The sequence below is a fragment of the Bufo gargarizans genome, chromosome 8 (assembly GCF_014858855.1).
Source record: "Bufo gargarizans isolate SCDJY-AF-19 chromosome 8, ASM1485885v1, whole genome shotgun sequence".
Classification (NCBI taxonomy): Eukaryota; Metazoa; Chordata; class Amphibia; order Anura; family Bufonidae; genus Bufo; species Bufo gargarizans.
This window is the reverse complement of record NC_058087.1, coordinates 82,356,445-82,372,535: the sequence shown is the minus strand read 5'-3', so window position 1 is coordinate 82,372,535 and position 16,091 is coordinate 82,356,445. Positions and strand designations below refer to the sequence as shown.

General features: G+C 39.6%; 1 protein-coding gene across 3 annotated transcripts in view; it reads right to left on the bottom strand.

The window, feature by feature from the left end:
* PARD3B (par-3 family cell polarity regulator beta) overlaps positions 1 to 16,091 on the bottom strand; it is a 1,547,452-nt gene that overhangs the window by 571,328 nt on the left and 960,033 nt on the right. For 2 of the 3 annotated variants that reach the window (XM_044302617.1, XM_044302618.1), the window contains exon 20: positions 15,773 to 16,063. In XM_044302617.1, coding sequence (XP_044158552.1) covers positions 15,773 to 16,063 — 291 coding nt within the window. Of the gene's footprint in view, positions 1 to 12,154; positions 12,712 to 15,772; positions 16,064 to 16,091 lie in introns of those variants that run through there. The other variant, XM_044302619.1, reaches the window with a different exon arrangement.

Here is a 16,091-nt window from a genome sequence, read left to right as displayed (position 1 = left end):
TTACCCTGGTTGTTTTTTTGGGGAAGCTGGTGATTTTGCAGTTAGTGCATCTTCCACATTTGAAGAATCCGTTAGTTATCAGCCAGTTCTTTTTTTAATTTTGTTGTTGTTGATTGTTCATTTTAATTTTTACAGTTGGGGCTACTTTACCTGCTAAGTTGTTGGCCCTTGTATATGTTATTTTTGGTACATCACTTAATAGTGGGCCAATTAATTTATCATTTAGCAGGTGTTCCCAATGCTTTCGGATGCTTCTTTCTATCATTCTATGTTGGGAACTAAATGGAAGAATGATTCTTACTTTTTCATCCTGTGGTTGTGATGGACCTACCTCAAAGAAACTTTTCCTTTCCATCTTTTTTACTTTCTCTAGTGATTTCTCTATAATCTGGATTGGATAGTCTCTTTCTACAAATTGTTGTTTCAGGCCAGCGGCCTCTTCATCAAACTTGCTATCAACCGTACAGTTTCGCTTCAGTCTGCGAAACTGGCTGGTTGGTATGTTGGTCAGCCATCGAGGAAGATGGCAACTAGCAAATCTGATGAAGCTGTTTTTGGCCACTGGCTTGAAAAAGGTATTACATTGTAGCTGATTACCTTTGATCCATATTTCCAAATCCAAGAATTCAACTTTCTCTTTGCTGATAGTTGGACTGAATATCAGATTGTTGTCATTTTTATTTATATCACTGAGAAATGAATTGAGGGATTCAGTTGTATTGCACCAAATGAACAGAATATCATCAATGTACCGCCACATAAAGAAAGGTTTAGAAACACATTCCCTGTCGAAACATTTTAAGACCCAACACAATTGTGATCCAACCAGCCTCAAATTTACAGCTATAGAAAGGGTCAAGAAAATGTGGAGAGGAGGAAACCACATTGCGCACATGTCGAGACAGGAATCCCGCAGAATCTTTCAATATGATACCATCGTCCCAAGGGGGCTCAATGCGGAGATGGAAGTATTCGGATTCCTGTGAATGGGGGTGGGCTGTTTGGTGGGGAAGAGACACCACAGTTTTGCCAATTATGGACACTGTGGTTTCCCCTCCCCACCGGACAGCTTCCCCTAGATACTACCCCTTAAAAATGAGTGCACTGATGAAAAAAGAATAAGGAAGCATAAAGACGCACCAAATAACAACACAGATTGATGCGTTTTTGGGTCCATTGACCTTAAAAGGGACTATTGGATCCTGCTGGATATAAAAATATGAAAACCGCATGTGAGACGCAATTCACATTGATGCGGTTCTAATGCGGTTTTCTTAAAAATTAAGTCCTGATTATGCAGATTACCCATAGAACAGTTTAAGTATGTTTTAAGATATATGGTAATATTTATATTTTTATTATATTCATTACTGTGAATGTCATTTAAATTGTGCTATTTTATATTACGATGGTAGAAAAACAGCAACTAAATCCACCCCATGCATTAGAATAAGCACAGGAGAGCTAATTGATGGGTGGAACAATACGATATTTAAGGAGTGAGAATCCACTCACTCGGTGGCCACTGAGGAAGAGGTGTAAGACCTCGAAACGCGTCTGGCATATCAGAGTGAGCGTGGATTCCAAACAACAGACAAAAGAAGTTGGACACCAGCAAGATCGAAAAATACCAGCGATCTAAAAACATCAGCGATTTACCTCCACTATCAAAGTTACAGCCGCACATTGGTGACGTCATATACAAGCGTCTACCCGGAACCCCAGAGACCATCATATTGTGTGTCAGATACCTAACAATACGGCAGCGATCCCTTTACCTAGAACTACAAGTGGGACATTGGTGCTATTTGCTGTTATTCATTGCATTTGATTGCTGCATATTGCATAGTCAGAATTTTTGATGTATGTTTTATGTGTATTTTAGGGGTTTGTTTTTATTTTATTAAATTTAATTTACATCATCCAATAGTGTTTTCCTTGTGAGTGTGCCCCCTCATCTATACATTTACGTTACACCAATTTTCCTGGTCCTGAGGGCAGGACCTGAGGGTGAGCACCTATCCATACGAAGTAGTAGTGAGCCGCTGTAACCTTTTTATTGTACCCACTTATTGGACATAAATTGTCTTTCCTTATGTATGCTCATGGTTCCCTACCTCACTTGTTATTTGTTAGGTGTGGGTTTATGTTCAGGGTGTGTTGTACGTCTTCATGGTTGTTGTTGGTGTTTGTCCCGACATGTATGTTTGACGTTTGCCCTGTATGTTGTAGTCTGTATGCAGCACTGCTTGGGGCTGCCATGCACTGTGTGAGCATGAGGGGCTCTTGCAAAGTTGGTATGCTGGATTCCTGTGTGGGTTGTTTGTACTGTGACCTGCTGTGTGTTCAGGCTTCTCTACTGATGCACGGGTTCCAGTTGTGGAGGCTTCGGCAGGTAAGTGAGTTGTCTTGTTGTTCTTACCTGCCGATCCTCTAGCTGTGTATGGTCTCTCCTTTTCCCTTTGTTGATATGCCTGTGGAGACTCCAGTTCATCCATGTTTTGGATGAACCTAGTTGTCTCAGGTCCCTGTCTCCTAACCTCAAGGAAATTCAGGGATTTCAGGGTTCTGAGTAGTGATGAGCGGCAGGTGCCATATTCGATTTCGACGAAATTCGCGAATATTCGATAGAATATTCGTTTTATATTCGTCAAAATCGAATATTCGTCATTATGCTAGTTATTGCGAATAATATGCGATTAAAAAAATCGCATATGCGATTTTTTTTTTTTTTTTTTTTTTTTTTAAACTTAAAGGCTACTCTCCTATTGAAATCGCAAATGCGATTAATATAACACGAAATAATCGCATTTGCGATTTCAACGTAATTCTCAAATCCGACAGTACATTCTAGTATATGGAGACGTTCCCATGGTGATGGGGACGCTCCATGAGCATGGCATATAGCAGGGATCAGCAACCTTCGGCACTCCAGCTGTGGTGCAACTACAACTCCCAGCATGCACACCTCCATGGCTGTTCTCAGGACTCCCAAAGAAGTGAATGGAGCATGCTGGGAGTCGTAGTTTGACAACAGCTGGAGTGCCGGAGGTTGCTGATCCCTGGAATATAGCATTACTAAGTAAAAATCGCAAATGCGATTATTTCGTGTTATATTAATCGCATTTGCGATTATTTTTTTTTTTTTTTTTTTTTTTTTTTTACTATGGTTGGCTTCAATGGTAGAATTAGCGAATATGACGAATATATTCGTTATATTCCACAAAACGAATATACGAATGTATTCGTTATATTCCACAAAACGAAGATAACGAAGTATTCTGCATCTCAGTTATATCTACCTATTCATCAACTTCGCTAATTCTAGCAATCATATAGGACAGTTTACTATAGAGACAGATAAGTATAATTCGCTATGCGATTATATGACTGCTTTTTTTTTTATATAAATAGAATAATTATAATACCTGATAATTATTATAATCTATTTATATAAAAAAGCAAAGTAATATAATCGCATAGCGAATTATACTTATCTGTCTCTATAGTAAACTGTCCTATATGATTGCTAGAATTAGCGAAGTTGATGAATAGGTAGATATAACTGAAATGCAGAATACTTCGTTATCTTCGTTTTGTGGAATATGACGAATACATTCGTATATTCGTTTTGTGGAATATAACGAATATATTCGTCATATTCGCTAATTCTACCATTGAAGCCAACCATAGTAAAAAAAAAAAAAAAAAAAAAAAAAAAAAAAATCGCAAATGCGATTAATATAACACGAAATAATCGCATTTGCGATTTTTACTTAGTAATGCTATATTCCAGGGATCAGCAACCTCCGGCACTCCAGCTGTTGTCAAACTACGACTCCCAGCATGCTCCATTCACTTCTTTGGGAGTCCTGAGAACAGCCATGGAGGTGTGCATGCTGGGAGTTGTAGTTGCACCACAGCTGGAGTGCCGAAGGTTGCTGATCCCTGCTATATTCCATGCTCATGGAGCGTCCCCATCTCCATGGGAACGTCTCCATATACTAGAATGTACTGTCGGATTTGAGAATTACGTTGAAATCGCAATTGCGATTAATATAACACGAAATAATCGCATTTGCGATTTTTACTTAGTAATGCTATATTCCAGGGATCAGCAACCTCCGGCACTCCAGCTGTTGTCAAACTACGACTCCCAGCATGCTCCATTCACTTCTTTGGGAGTCCTGAGAACAGCCATGGAGGTGTGCATGCTGGGAGTTGTAGTTGCACCACAGCTGGAGTGCCGAAGGTTGCTGATCCCTGCTATATTCCATGCTCATGGAGCGTCCCCATCTCCATGGGAACGTCTCCATATACTAGAATGTACTGTCGGATTTGAGAATTACGTTGAAATCGCAATTGCGATTAATATAACACGAAATAATCGCATTTGCGATTTCAACGTAATTCTCAAATCCGACAGTACATTCTAGTATATGGAGACGTTCCCATGAGCATGGAATATAGCATTACTAAGTTAAAAATCGCAAATGCGATTATTTCGTGTTATATTAATCGCATTTGCGATTTTTTTTTTTTTTTTTTTTTTTTTACTATGGTTGGCTTCAATGGTAGAATTAGCGAATATGACGAATATATTCGTTATATTCCACAAAACGAATATACGAATATATTCGTTATATTCCACAAAACGAAGATAACGAAGTATTCTGCATCTCAGTTATATCTACCTATTCATCAACTTCGCTAATTCTAGCAATCATATAGGACAGTTTACTATAAAGACAGATAAGTATAATTCGCTATGCGATTATATTACTTTGCTTTTTTATATAAATAGATTATAATAATTATCAGGTATTATAATTATTCTATTTATATAAAAAAAAAGCAGTCATATAATCGCATAGCGAATTATACTTAGCTGTCTCTATAGTAAACTGTCCTATATGATTGCTAGAATTAGCGAAGTTGATGAATAGGTAGATATAACTGAGATGCAGAATACTTCGTTATCTTCGTTTTGTGGAATATGACGAATACATTCGTATATTCGTTTTGTGGAATATAACGAATATATTCGTCATATTCGCTAATTCTACCATTGAAGCCAACCATAGTAAAAAAAAAAAATAAAAAAATAAAAAAAAAAAAAAAAATCGCATTTGCGATTTTTAACTTAGTAATGCTATATTCCATGCTCATGGGAACGTCTCCATATACTAGAATGTACTGTCGGATTTGAGAATTACGTTGAAATCGCAAATGCGATTATTTCGTGTTATATTAATCGCAATTGCGATTTCAACGTAATTCTCAAATCCGACAGTACATTCTAGTATATGGAGACGTTCCCATGGAGATGGGGACGCTCCATGAGCACGGAAGGCGGCAGAAGCGGCAACGGGCACTGACTGGAGCAGCCAGGAAGCCAGGAATCCAAAGGACAGGTAAGAACAACTTTAGGGAAGTGGGAAAGGAAAAAATATAACAATAAAAAAAAAAAACAAAAAAAAAAAAAAACGAATATTCGAAATTGCGAATTTATAGCACTATATTCGAAATATTCGCGAATTAGCGAAGTGCCGATATTCGCGAAAAAATTCGCGATTCGAATATTCGCGCTCAACACTAGTTCTGAGGTTCCAGTGTATGGACCCTCCTACCATATGGGTCGGTTCATACAGTTAGAAGAACAGGGACAGATTTAGGGATGCTTTAGGAGGTGACCTGCTCTCTTATTCCGGCGTACTGGCCTAGCAGCTACCCATTAGCTCTTTACATTGCACGGTTGGGGGTTTCCCCCACTCCCCACTGTCAATATTTTTGTCACCATTTTGCATATTTACTATTAATGCCAATTCTGTAATCCCCCCCCCCCCCCCCCCCCCCCACTATGCATGGTGCAGTTTAAATAACCGTTATCCTTTTTCTACTATTGTAGCATAACAGTTTTTTGGGGGTTTTCTTATGAAACCATAATTTTTTGTATAAGGCATTGTATGTTATTAAATACTTTTAAACCAATTTCATATTTTTTTAATAAACCAATAATTCAATCATTTACATATTAAATGGACAGAAAACTGATTAGACTGTGGCCTAATACACAACTCCTCTCACAGACCATTAAACTTTTTCAGGCCCCCAGCACCAATAGAAATGCATTGACATCCCATTATGATGCCGTGGGGCAGAAATGGGTGCCCCTTTACTCCTTAAATGCCTCAGTCAATATTGACTGCAGTCAATAAGGGTTAACAAAGCCAATTGGCTAAGGGTACTTTAGAAATCCGTTCAGTTTGCATCAGTATGCCTTCCGTTCAGTCACTGTCAGGCGTTTTGGCCAAACATAATACTGCAGCATGCTGCGCTATTATGTCCGTCCAAAATGCCTGATCATTCGCTGGAATTCCTATTGACTTGCATTAGTGCTGGATCCGGCATTGCAAAATAACTGAAGGACGGACGCACAGACCTGGAAAATGGTGAAAAAGACTGCAAGATGGATCTGTCCACCCATCTACAAATGCTGTCAGTTGTCACCCTGATCGGTGAATCCGGCAGGCAGCTCCGACGACGGAACTGCCTGCCGGATCACACAAACGCTAGTGTGAAAGTACCCTTAGTTATTGTCATAGCTAAGTACATTAATATCCTTATAAATATGTTTTATGTTTCATCCCACTAGTGGCAGCTTTGTACTGCAGAAATGCATGCATTTCTGATGATTTTATAAAAACAATCTTTTTAAGAAATAGAGAACTCCAATACAATGCAGTATCAAACTAACCAGTGTGTACTGGAGAATTCACTTCTGCAATAATACAACAGTGACACTAACATGGCCGGTGCTTATAAACAATATTTATTATCAGTATGCAAGTCCTGATTTATTCAATGTATCATAATCGTATACAAACTGCAAACAATAACTTCTGAAGTATCTACTTTAACATATACAAAAAATAGATTATACTGCTGTTGGATTATACTATTTTACACATACTCGTACTGGAACGTTCATACTATTTACAGAAATCAGACATAAACTCACTTGGTAGAGAAAAAAAAATCTATATTTATTTACATTTAGATCAAAAATCCAAAAAGAAATATATCATTACACAGGTATAAAAATATTAATATTTCCAATGGAATCATCGCTATAAATATCATTTTAACAATGTGTATAAAATAAGAATTCAAGTGTGGATTTTACCTATTATGCAAAGTAAAATGCAATATACTGTAATTTAATGTGAATAGTAAATACGTATACATGATTACATGATTATAGCATATGGCCAAACTAATTAAAATATTGTATGTTCTCAGCTGAGGCTACTTTCACATCTGCGCTGTCCCTTTCCGCTATTGAGATATGTCATAGGATCTCAATAGCGGGGGAAAACGCTTCCGTTTTGTCCCCATTCATCGTCAATAGGGACAAAACTGAACTGAACAGAACAAAGTTCCCCAGAACGCATTCCAGTCCATTTGGTTGCATCCCCATTGCAGACAAAATAATGCTGCAAGCGTTTTTCTGTCCGTGATGTGGTGCGGAGCAAGACGGATCCATATATGACTCACAATGTAAGTCGATGGGGATGGATCCGTTTTCTCACACACAATAGAAAACTGATCCGTTCCCCATTGGCTTTCAATTGAGTTCATGACGAATTCATCATAGTTATGTTAAAGATAATACAACCGAATCCGTTCATAACGGATGCAGACGGTTGTATTATGCTGACAGAAGCGTTTTTACTGATCCATGATGGATCCAGCTAAAATGCTGGTGCGAAAGTAGCCTTAAAGAGTTAAGTCTTTGTATTTAACAAAAATTTGTGTCCACAAAGTTGACCTAAAATGAAAAGCAATGCAGAACTGGCAATATTTGGGTAAACATTTGCAGTTATAGTAAGATTTCTAAAAGCATTGTGGGTAAATGAAAGTCATGAAAGTCTATACCTTGCCACTTCGTGCAGATGTCCACAGCAGTTTACTGGTGGTGGTGACTAATAAAAGGTGTAATCCCACAACATAAAACATTTCTTTACTGACATGGAGGACTTTCCTCCCTTTCTGTAGGAGGGCAGTAGCTCACCAACCTGCATCTTCCAGGATGCATTGCAATTATCTCTTGTAAACCCCTTCCTCCCCAGCATAGTTCCACACATATCCCTAAGCCAGCACTGAGGTGAGAGGAATGGAACAGGGAAGCTACTGAGCATATCAGTCCATCACTGAAAGCAGGAGAAGGTGGACCACACGTATAAACCCCGCTAGTAGAGAGGAAAATGTAATGCAAATAAATGAACAGTTTTATTGCATGTATAGTGCAATAATACTTTATTTGCAATGCCCTATTTATTACATAGTAATACTTCCACAGGATAACCACTTTAATTACTAATGGCTATTTTTGTTTAGATAGACAATGAAAAAAAAAAGGATTTGATGCCATGTAAGAGCATTTTCATTTTAAAGCAATAATATCAAATCGGTTAGGGCTGACACTCAGTTGGTTTGGGCAGCTGTGTAGTTTCTAGTACTGGCATACTGCAGCTCAGCTCCCTTTCATTTAATGGGATCTGGGCTGCAGTAACCCAGCAAGGCCACAACAGTAGACGGAATCTAGTGCTTCAACCTAATCCAATGTATCGTTTCCAGCTCTGGCAGCAACCTAAAACAGCTGATTGGTAGGGGTGTGTGGTGAGTAAGACCTTTAGTGATCTGATATTGATGAACTATCCTGAGGACAGGCCATCACTAAGTACTGGAAAGCCACTTTGAAGGACATCTGTCACCACATAAATTCATATAAAATACTTTGAGATATACGCTGGTCAGCTTAAAGGGGTTATCCCATGAATAATGTAAAAAATAAAAACCATACATAGTACATGACAATTTCTTTCTAACAAAGTAAGAACCAGCCCTCTACCTCACATGGATCCAGAGAACCCCTTTGACGTCACAGTCTTGGTCACATCTTCCTCGGTGTCCACATTGCCTACAAAACGAATATTTTATCATATGTAAATGAGCCCCTAAGAGCAACAACAGCCGTTGCACCTTGGTTCTTCCAAAGGCCCCACTCCTTGTCCTTCATGCCTTACCTTGCCCCACCTCTAAGACTGACAGGCCAGACAGTAAAAACAAATTCATGCCTAGCCCTCAAGACTTGCGGCAGTGAGTTCTGCACATGGTCAGTAAAGAGATGGAAACCACCTGGCAGATGGACAAGCTCTATCCCTTTACTGCGCTTATGCTGAACTTGCTCCTGTGAGACTTCAGGGCCAGGCGTGAATATGTTTTTACTGCCTGGCCTGTCACTCTTAGCAGTGAGGGCATTGCATGAAGGGCACTGAGTGGAGCGTCTGGAAGCAACGAGGTGCAAGTATGGGTTCATTTGCATATTATAAAACAGAAGTTTTCTTGGCATTGGGTGCACCGAGGAAGATGGGACCAAGACTGTAGTATTCAGCTGACCCGCGCACATCTGAAAGGTCAGCTAGTTTTATTTGGACATATGTGGTGACAGGTGACCTTTAACTAATTTTATATGCTGTATGTCCTTAAAAGCCTGCAAGCATTAATTATAGTAGGCTTACCACAAGTGATCTGGTTAAATGGCTTGTATGAGATTTTAAGAAACTACACTAAGAGCAGGAAATTATAAACCATAAAAGAATAACCATTAAATTACAGTTAACAGTCATCCTGCAGCGATGATGTCACATACATCATTCAGTGATAGTCTGCAGAATTCAAGGGAATGATGATGTTATGCCTGCAGGATTGCAAGGGATCACCGAAGTGGCAATGCTGCATCGGCGAGGTATTTAGCGGGTGAGTAATGTTTATTCCTTTTTATTATACAATTTCCTGCTTTTTTGAAAGTTTCTTAAAGCACTAGACAACCCCTGCAAAATATGTATCTCAGTCTTTTAAATCAAGGTTTTAAAGGGGTTGTCCGGGTTCAGAGCCGAACCCGAACATACCCTTCTTTTCAACCAGGCAGCCCCCCCTCAGGCTAGCATGGGAGCATCTCATGCTCCGATGCGCTCCCTTGCCCTGTGCTAAATTGTGCAGGGCAAGGTCTCTTTTGTTTTCAATAACACACTGCCGGGTGGAAACTTCCGCCCGGCAGTGTGTTCGGTGACGTTACAGACTCTGGTGAGTGGGGTTTTGCGCTGCCCTAGCCGTTTTACTGGCTAAATCCCGCCTATCAGTGCCTGGGTTGCTCTGAACCCGGACAACCCCTTTAAGCTATGCTGTTCGGTAGCTTCATTAACTTGTAGTCTGCATACTGCATTCATTTCTTTATGAGGTAGAGGAGACTTGATTACTTCAGTTCGTTACTCCCTCCATCCAGATGCAGGAACAGATAGAAAGGAGATAATTAAATAACTTGAATTTCCCCAAACAGGGAACTGAAAGTTGCTCCTATGTCAGTAAAGAAATCTTGCTAGCTTATATGGTTCTGTGATTACAGCAGCCTCTGCTGCGTGAGAGAGGTGAAGAGAGAAGGAATGACAAGTGTTCTGTGAACTAGCAGGTTTTCTAAAAGTGACTGCTGCTCCACTATATCTTTAAATGTTATTTCATGTTATCCCCTATCCACAGAATCACAAGTAAGGAAGCCAATATGGTCACAGAAATGGAGAGGTAAGTCGAGCATGTGCACTGCTGTTCCATTCATCTGTATGGGACTGCAGGAAATAGCCAACTGCTTGTATTTGGCTATCTCCAGCAGTCCCATTGAGATGGGGTGGCAGTATGCATGATTGACCTTCCACTCCACTCAATTTGGTGGTCTCTGTGGTGTACAAGGCCCCTGTTCTTTTAAACGGTTTAGGTCCCAGCAATTAGACCTCTATAATACAATAACCCCCTATCCTGTGGCAGACAACAGTAGATTCTACCTGTTAGTACATTAGAAAGAAGGAAAGATCTACAGCACCAACAGTTGAGCTTTGAAAGGAGATGCTTTACACTGTATACCACAATCTATGAGTTAAGAGCAGTGTGAGGTTTTTATACTTACCTTTTCTTCTTCTGTCCAGTGCTGAGTCCTGGAAACTATCTTTCTGAGACTATTTTAGTAATCTGTGCTATCTAAACTTCTGCATATTCATGATTGGTAAAACAGGCTAATTCCTGATGGTCACCCCTTGACTCAGTACCTGTTGACCCAAAAGTTTTCAGGCACTATTCAGCATACGCTTGGGTAATATTAATGCAAAAAGAAAAACTGCAGTGAAGTAGAACTGGCTAAGTTTCCCACAACCAATCAGATTCCTCCTTTCATTTCTCAGAGCTCCTCTGGGATATGAAAGGTGGAATCTGATTGGCCACTATGGGCAACTAAGCCAGTTTTCCTTTACACCAGTTTGATAAATCTCCCCCAAAGTCTATAAATTTTTTCTCCATTTAAGAACTATGCCTGGCTTTCTCAAAGTGAAAGAAATGTCAATAAATCTCCTTGTGTGAACCTGAATTTAGTAGGTAAGTCTGAAGGGACTGTTCTATAATTGGAGTTTGTATAGGGTTTGTGTCTTTACACGGGTTACTTCTGTGCACTGTGTTTTCATCCCACATTGATAGGGTTATTAGCTCTAGCACATGTGTGTATAAGATATGGAAATACAGTAATTCCTGCTACTAATGGTTGATGTGAATGATGCTCCATGTGCGCTTGGCAGCTGAAAGCATCTGTATTGGTCCCAATAGGTGTAACGGCAATGACCATGTTGCCCCTAGAGGTTCATATTCCATAGCGATGCAGGAACATGGACCAACACAGAAGCCTTCAGCTGCTAGGCACACATGTAAGTCTACTTTTTCATACTCACGTTTTGGCTTTCCGTTTGTGAGATCCGTTCAGGGCTCTCACAAGTGGTCCAAAACGGATCAGTTTTGCCCTAATGCATCCTGAATGGATAAGGATCCGTTCAGAATGCATCAGTTTGCATCAGTTCAGTCTCCATTCTGCTTTGGAGACGGACAACAAAACGCTGTTTGCAGTGTTTTGGTATCCGTCTGATGAAACTAACGCAATCAGGCACAATAGAAAATGGATCCGTCCTCTATTGACTTTCATTGGTGTTCAAGACGGATCCGTCTTGGCTATGTTAAAGATTATGCAAACGGATTTGTTCTGAACGGATGCGGACAGTTGTATTCTCTGAACGGATCCGTCCATTACGGATCCAGACAAAACGCGAGTGTGAAAGGAACAGGTCAGCCAGTTTCATAGCTACAAATCTGCTGACAGATGCCCTTTCAAATGTTTTTGCAACTGTACAATATTATATGGGACGTAATTCTGCTATATTATTTATTTCTTGATTGACTGATTTTACTTATATGAAAAAACAAGAATATAATCCAAAAGGTAATTAAAAAATTATGTATGTTTCCATTTATGTTTTTTTTTTTCTTTAAACCAAATTAGTATACAGGTATGCAGGCTTGGAACCAAACAACGACTATAGTAGAATCAGACAGGAATGGGGGGAGAGAGATGGGATTTCTGCCAGTAGAGACAGTGGTTAAAGGTTTATTAAAGATCTCAAGTGTATTTTTCCTATGAATTTTCCTTGAAGTACATGTCAGTAAAGCTCATGTCATCACTTTGCTAAACCCTACACATTCCCTTTGTTGAAAAGATGTTCTGTGGCTCCGCGTTTCCACTTATCTTGCTCTCATTTTCAGATGACAGCGAACTGCACTTTCCTGGATAAGACAAATACATTAATATGTTTCTCCGAAGAATAAAAGGTAATGGAAGTAAAACAACAAATCTGGTAAATCAGGGTGTGATTGACAGCTGCCACATAACGTGCACTAGGAGGGAGAACAAGGATGCTGGCGTGTTTAAAGGTTTAGCACATCATGCAAGTTTTCTGCTGATATCAATAGCATCTTCTAAATATAAATCAGGTCCTGTATCCAAAGTGCCTTCAATAAAAAGTAAACTGCAATGCTAAATTATAGATAATGTAATCTTGGTGATACAAAGCAGTGAACCATTTACCATGAGGAGTGCTAAACCTTAGCCTGAGTCTAAGGTCATATAGAATAGTTGCCACTCACACTACACAGGGCAGACCACCAGGTAGGAAACATTCATGTCAAGGACACAAATGACATCTGTGCCGGTAGCACCAGACTACTGAGTTACTCAAGTCTTCGGATGTATATCACTGACCTATTGTTCTGTATCAGATATCTGATCCCCACATAAGTCAATGACCTAACATCCAGGAGTATTTTCCGCCTAGTAGTTATCCAGCCCAACCTGGAGAACTGGGTGAAGGTGGCAACTTTTCTATGCACTAAAGACAAGTGAGCATGTAGCCTAGGAGATCTATGTAGTGGGGAATATTTAAAAAAATTACACGCATAGGTAGAATACTATGACAAAACGTAATCATCAACTTAATCATCTTTATTCAAAGTATGCATGCATGCAAGTATGGAAGCCAATTGATCCTTCATTAAATGAGGTTTTTAGTAGAAAAAAACCCCATTGGAAATGGAAATAAACCACTGAATATTCAATTTCTAAAGCAACAAACAAGAAAGATTTGTCCGTGGAGACATTTTCAATGTGATCAATCACAGCATTGACAGCAATGATCCAATCAGCCACTTAGAGGCATTAGCTAATCACATACTGATTCCAAGAAGCAACTCAGCAGCTCAAACATTTCGTGTCAGCTTATCCGGAAAGTTTGGCAAATTAAGGTAAATTTTAAGTCACATTTCACACAGGATTAAGAACCACTGACAAAAAGAACCTTTTTAGGAAACACATTAGGAGCTAGTAGGACATATTTGTGTAACAATGATCCAACCAACAATTGTCACCCTTGTGTCACCCCAAATATAGATGGCAAACACATACTAAAGGTTACAGCACAGATAGCGTGGTTGAAGTTCATTAAGAATACAGCAGAGGTCTGAACCTTACCGGATCTATCTCATATCTATCTACTCAATATCTCATATCTTTTTAATATCTATTTTATATCTCTCTTACCTACCTAACAACCTGTCTCATATCTCTCTATCATCTACGTCTCTCAAATCTATCCCATCTATCATGCTTACCACCACCAGGCCCCATAGGCTATAATTGGATCTGGCGGTGATCCAGAGACTTTTAGACATGAGTGCTGGCTTACAGTTGGACAAAAACCATTGCAATTTGATTGAAAGCTGGCATTTTGCTGGAAAGCAGCCGGACCCCTGCTGGATCCATTAATGTCTATGGTGGTGAGCAGGCCTATCAGGCTATGCCAGATGCAATAAACTCCGGCAGGCTGTACTCTGGTGGAACAGCAGGTATCCGAGATACCGCAGATGTGAACGTTCTCTAAACTAAGGCACACTAAAAACGTGTCGCCAGTACAAAAATCAGCCTATACTTTTTACTAAAATACGTGGTTCTACTTCAGGTTGGCTATTCTTTATTCCTGATACAAATTCTAAACTACATTGTATAAATTAAAACGTACATTTCACCAGCATTATTACTTAAGGAACTTCAACAGAAAGATCAATTAAAATTGGAACTATTCCCCAGACCCCGAATAAAAGTTGAGACAATCATAAAAAAAGAAAAAAAAAAGTAATCCCAAAAGAGACAAAACCATTCTCTTATTAATTTGTACACAATTACCCCAATGATATTATTACATCTCATTCACAAACATTCATTGTGATTAGGGCACAGGATGAGAGAGGTTTAGTGAGAGCACCACATAAAATGGATAATTATATTAAAATCTCTTAAATTGATAGCATATTATTAATGGATTCATAATTAACCCAAAAGAACATTACCGGAGCTGAAAATAGTGTGCGCAGCGCTCATTACTGCTCTGCTAAGTGCGTCCCTTTAATCAGAGCTGCTGAATACTACAATGTTTTAACCTAGATATTTATGTACAAATTTGGAACAAGCAGGCATCAAAACGGAAAAATTAAAAGAGAATTAAGACAGCGAGATTTTCCAGCAGCAGGTAGCAAGGTTGCAACTTTTTTCCCCGTTGTGGTCGTTTTTATCGTGCTCTACAATCAAGCCTTTTGTCGGCTATTTCTACATATCCATGAATGACTGTGCACTTAGCAGGGTAATGCTCAGAGGCGGCTAATCAATCCCGCAGCAGTGAACATGGCGACTGCTGCTCCACAATGTGCTTGTCTGGACTTTTCTTTATCTCAAAGCTCTGAAAACTTTACCAGATGAAGAAAATATTGACCTTTATGCATTGAGTAACTTATTGCTTTACTGTTCAGGAATACAGCAGAAAATGAGAATAGTGAAGGGTAAAGTACGGCATTTATAACCAGGAGACTTCTCCGATTAGTTGGTCTAGAATCAATACATGGCAGGACAGAATGCTTAATGCAGGGAAGGGCGGGCAGAAAGTTTTGTGGATGTGGCACACCAGGAAGTCGTTCCTTTTACAACAATGATTACTTGGTATTTTTAAAATTATTAACCCATCACCTTAAATGGCCAAATGGATTAAATGCTGCTGTTTCCCCGCCAGCCCCTTAAAGAAAAGCCTTAGAAGGGTAATCAGTCTTATGAGGCAAAGCTTAGATCCAGGATACAAATGCCACAGTTCCGCTATCTTTCCCCATACTAATTGAAACTGCATGATGCCACACAGCAGGGAAAAAAGGTAAAGTGTAATCAGATGCCATTTTTTGTTCAACATTAATGAGCATCGTGCCATTGAGGCGCAAGGGGTGATAAGGTTTGTTTGGTAGCGGTTATTACCTGTCAGCTGCATCCGGTGCCTGCTGCCTCTTGTTTACTTTAGCATAAAGGTCTTGAACTTGATCCCTCTCGGAAGCAGAAAACAGTGTCTCTCTAGGGGAACTGTAAGTCCCAGGCATTGCAGGCGAATAGGGCCTGTGGGAATTGTGCTGCGGAGGCGGGGGCTCTTTAAAGTGGTTCACTCTAGCATAATTAGGGTCCATGTCGTCATCCTCAATATCATGGGATCCGCCGAAGTTCCATAACACTTTGGCCTGCTTTTCCCTTATTTCTTGGTGCTTTGCATTAATACTGCAGATCAAAAAAAGATAAAAACAGT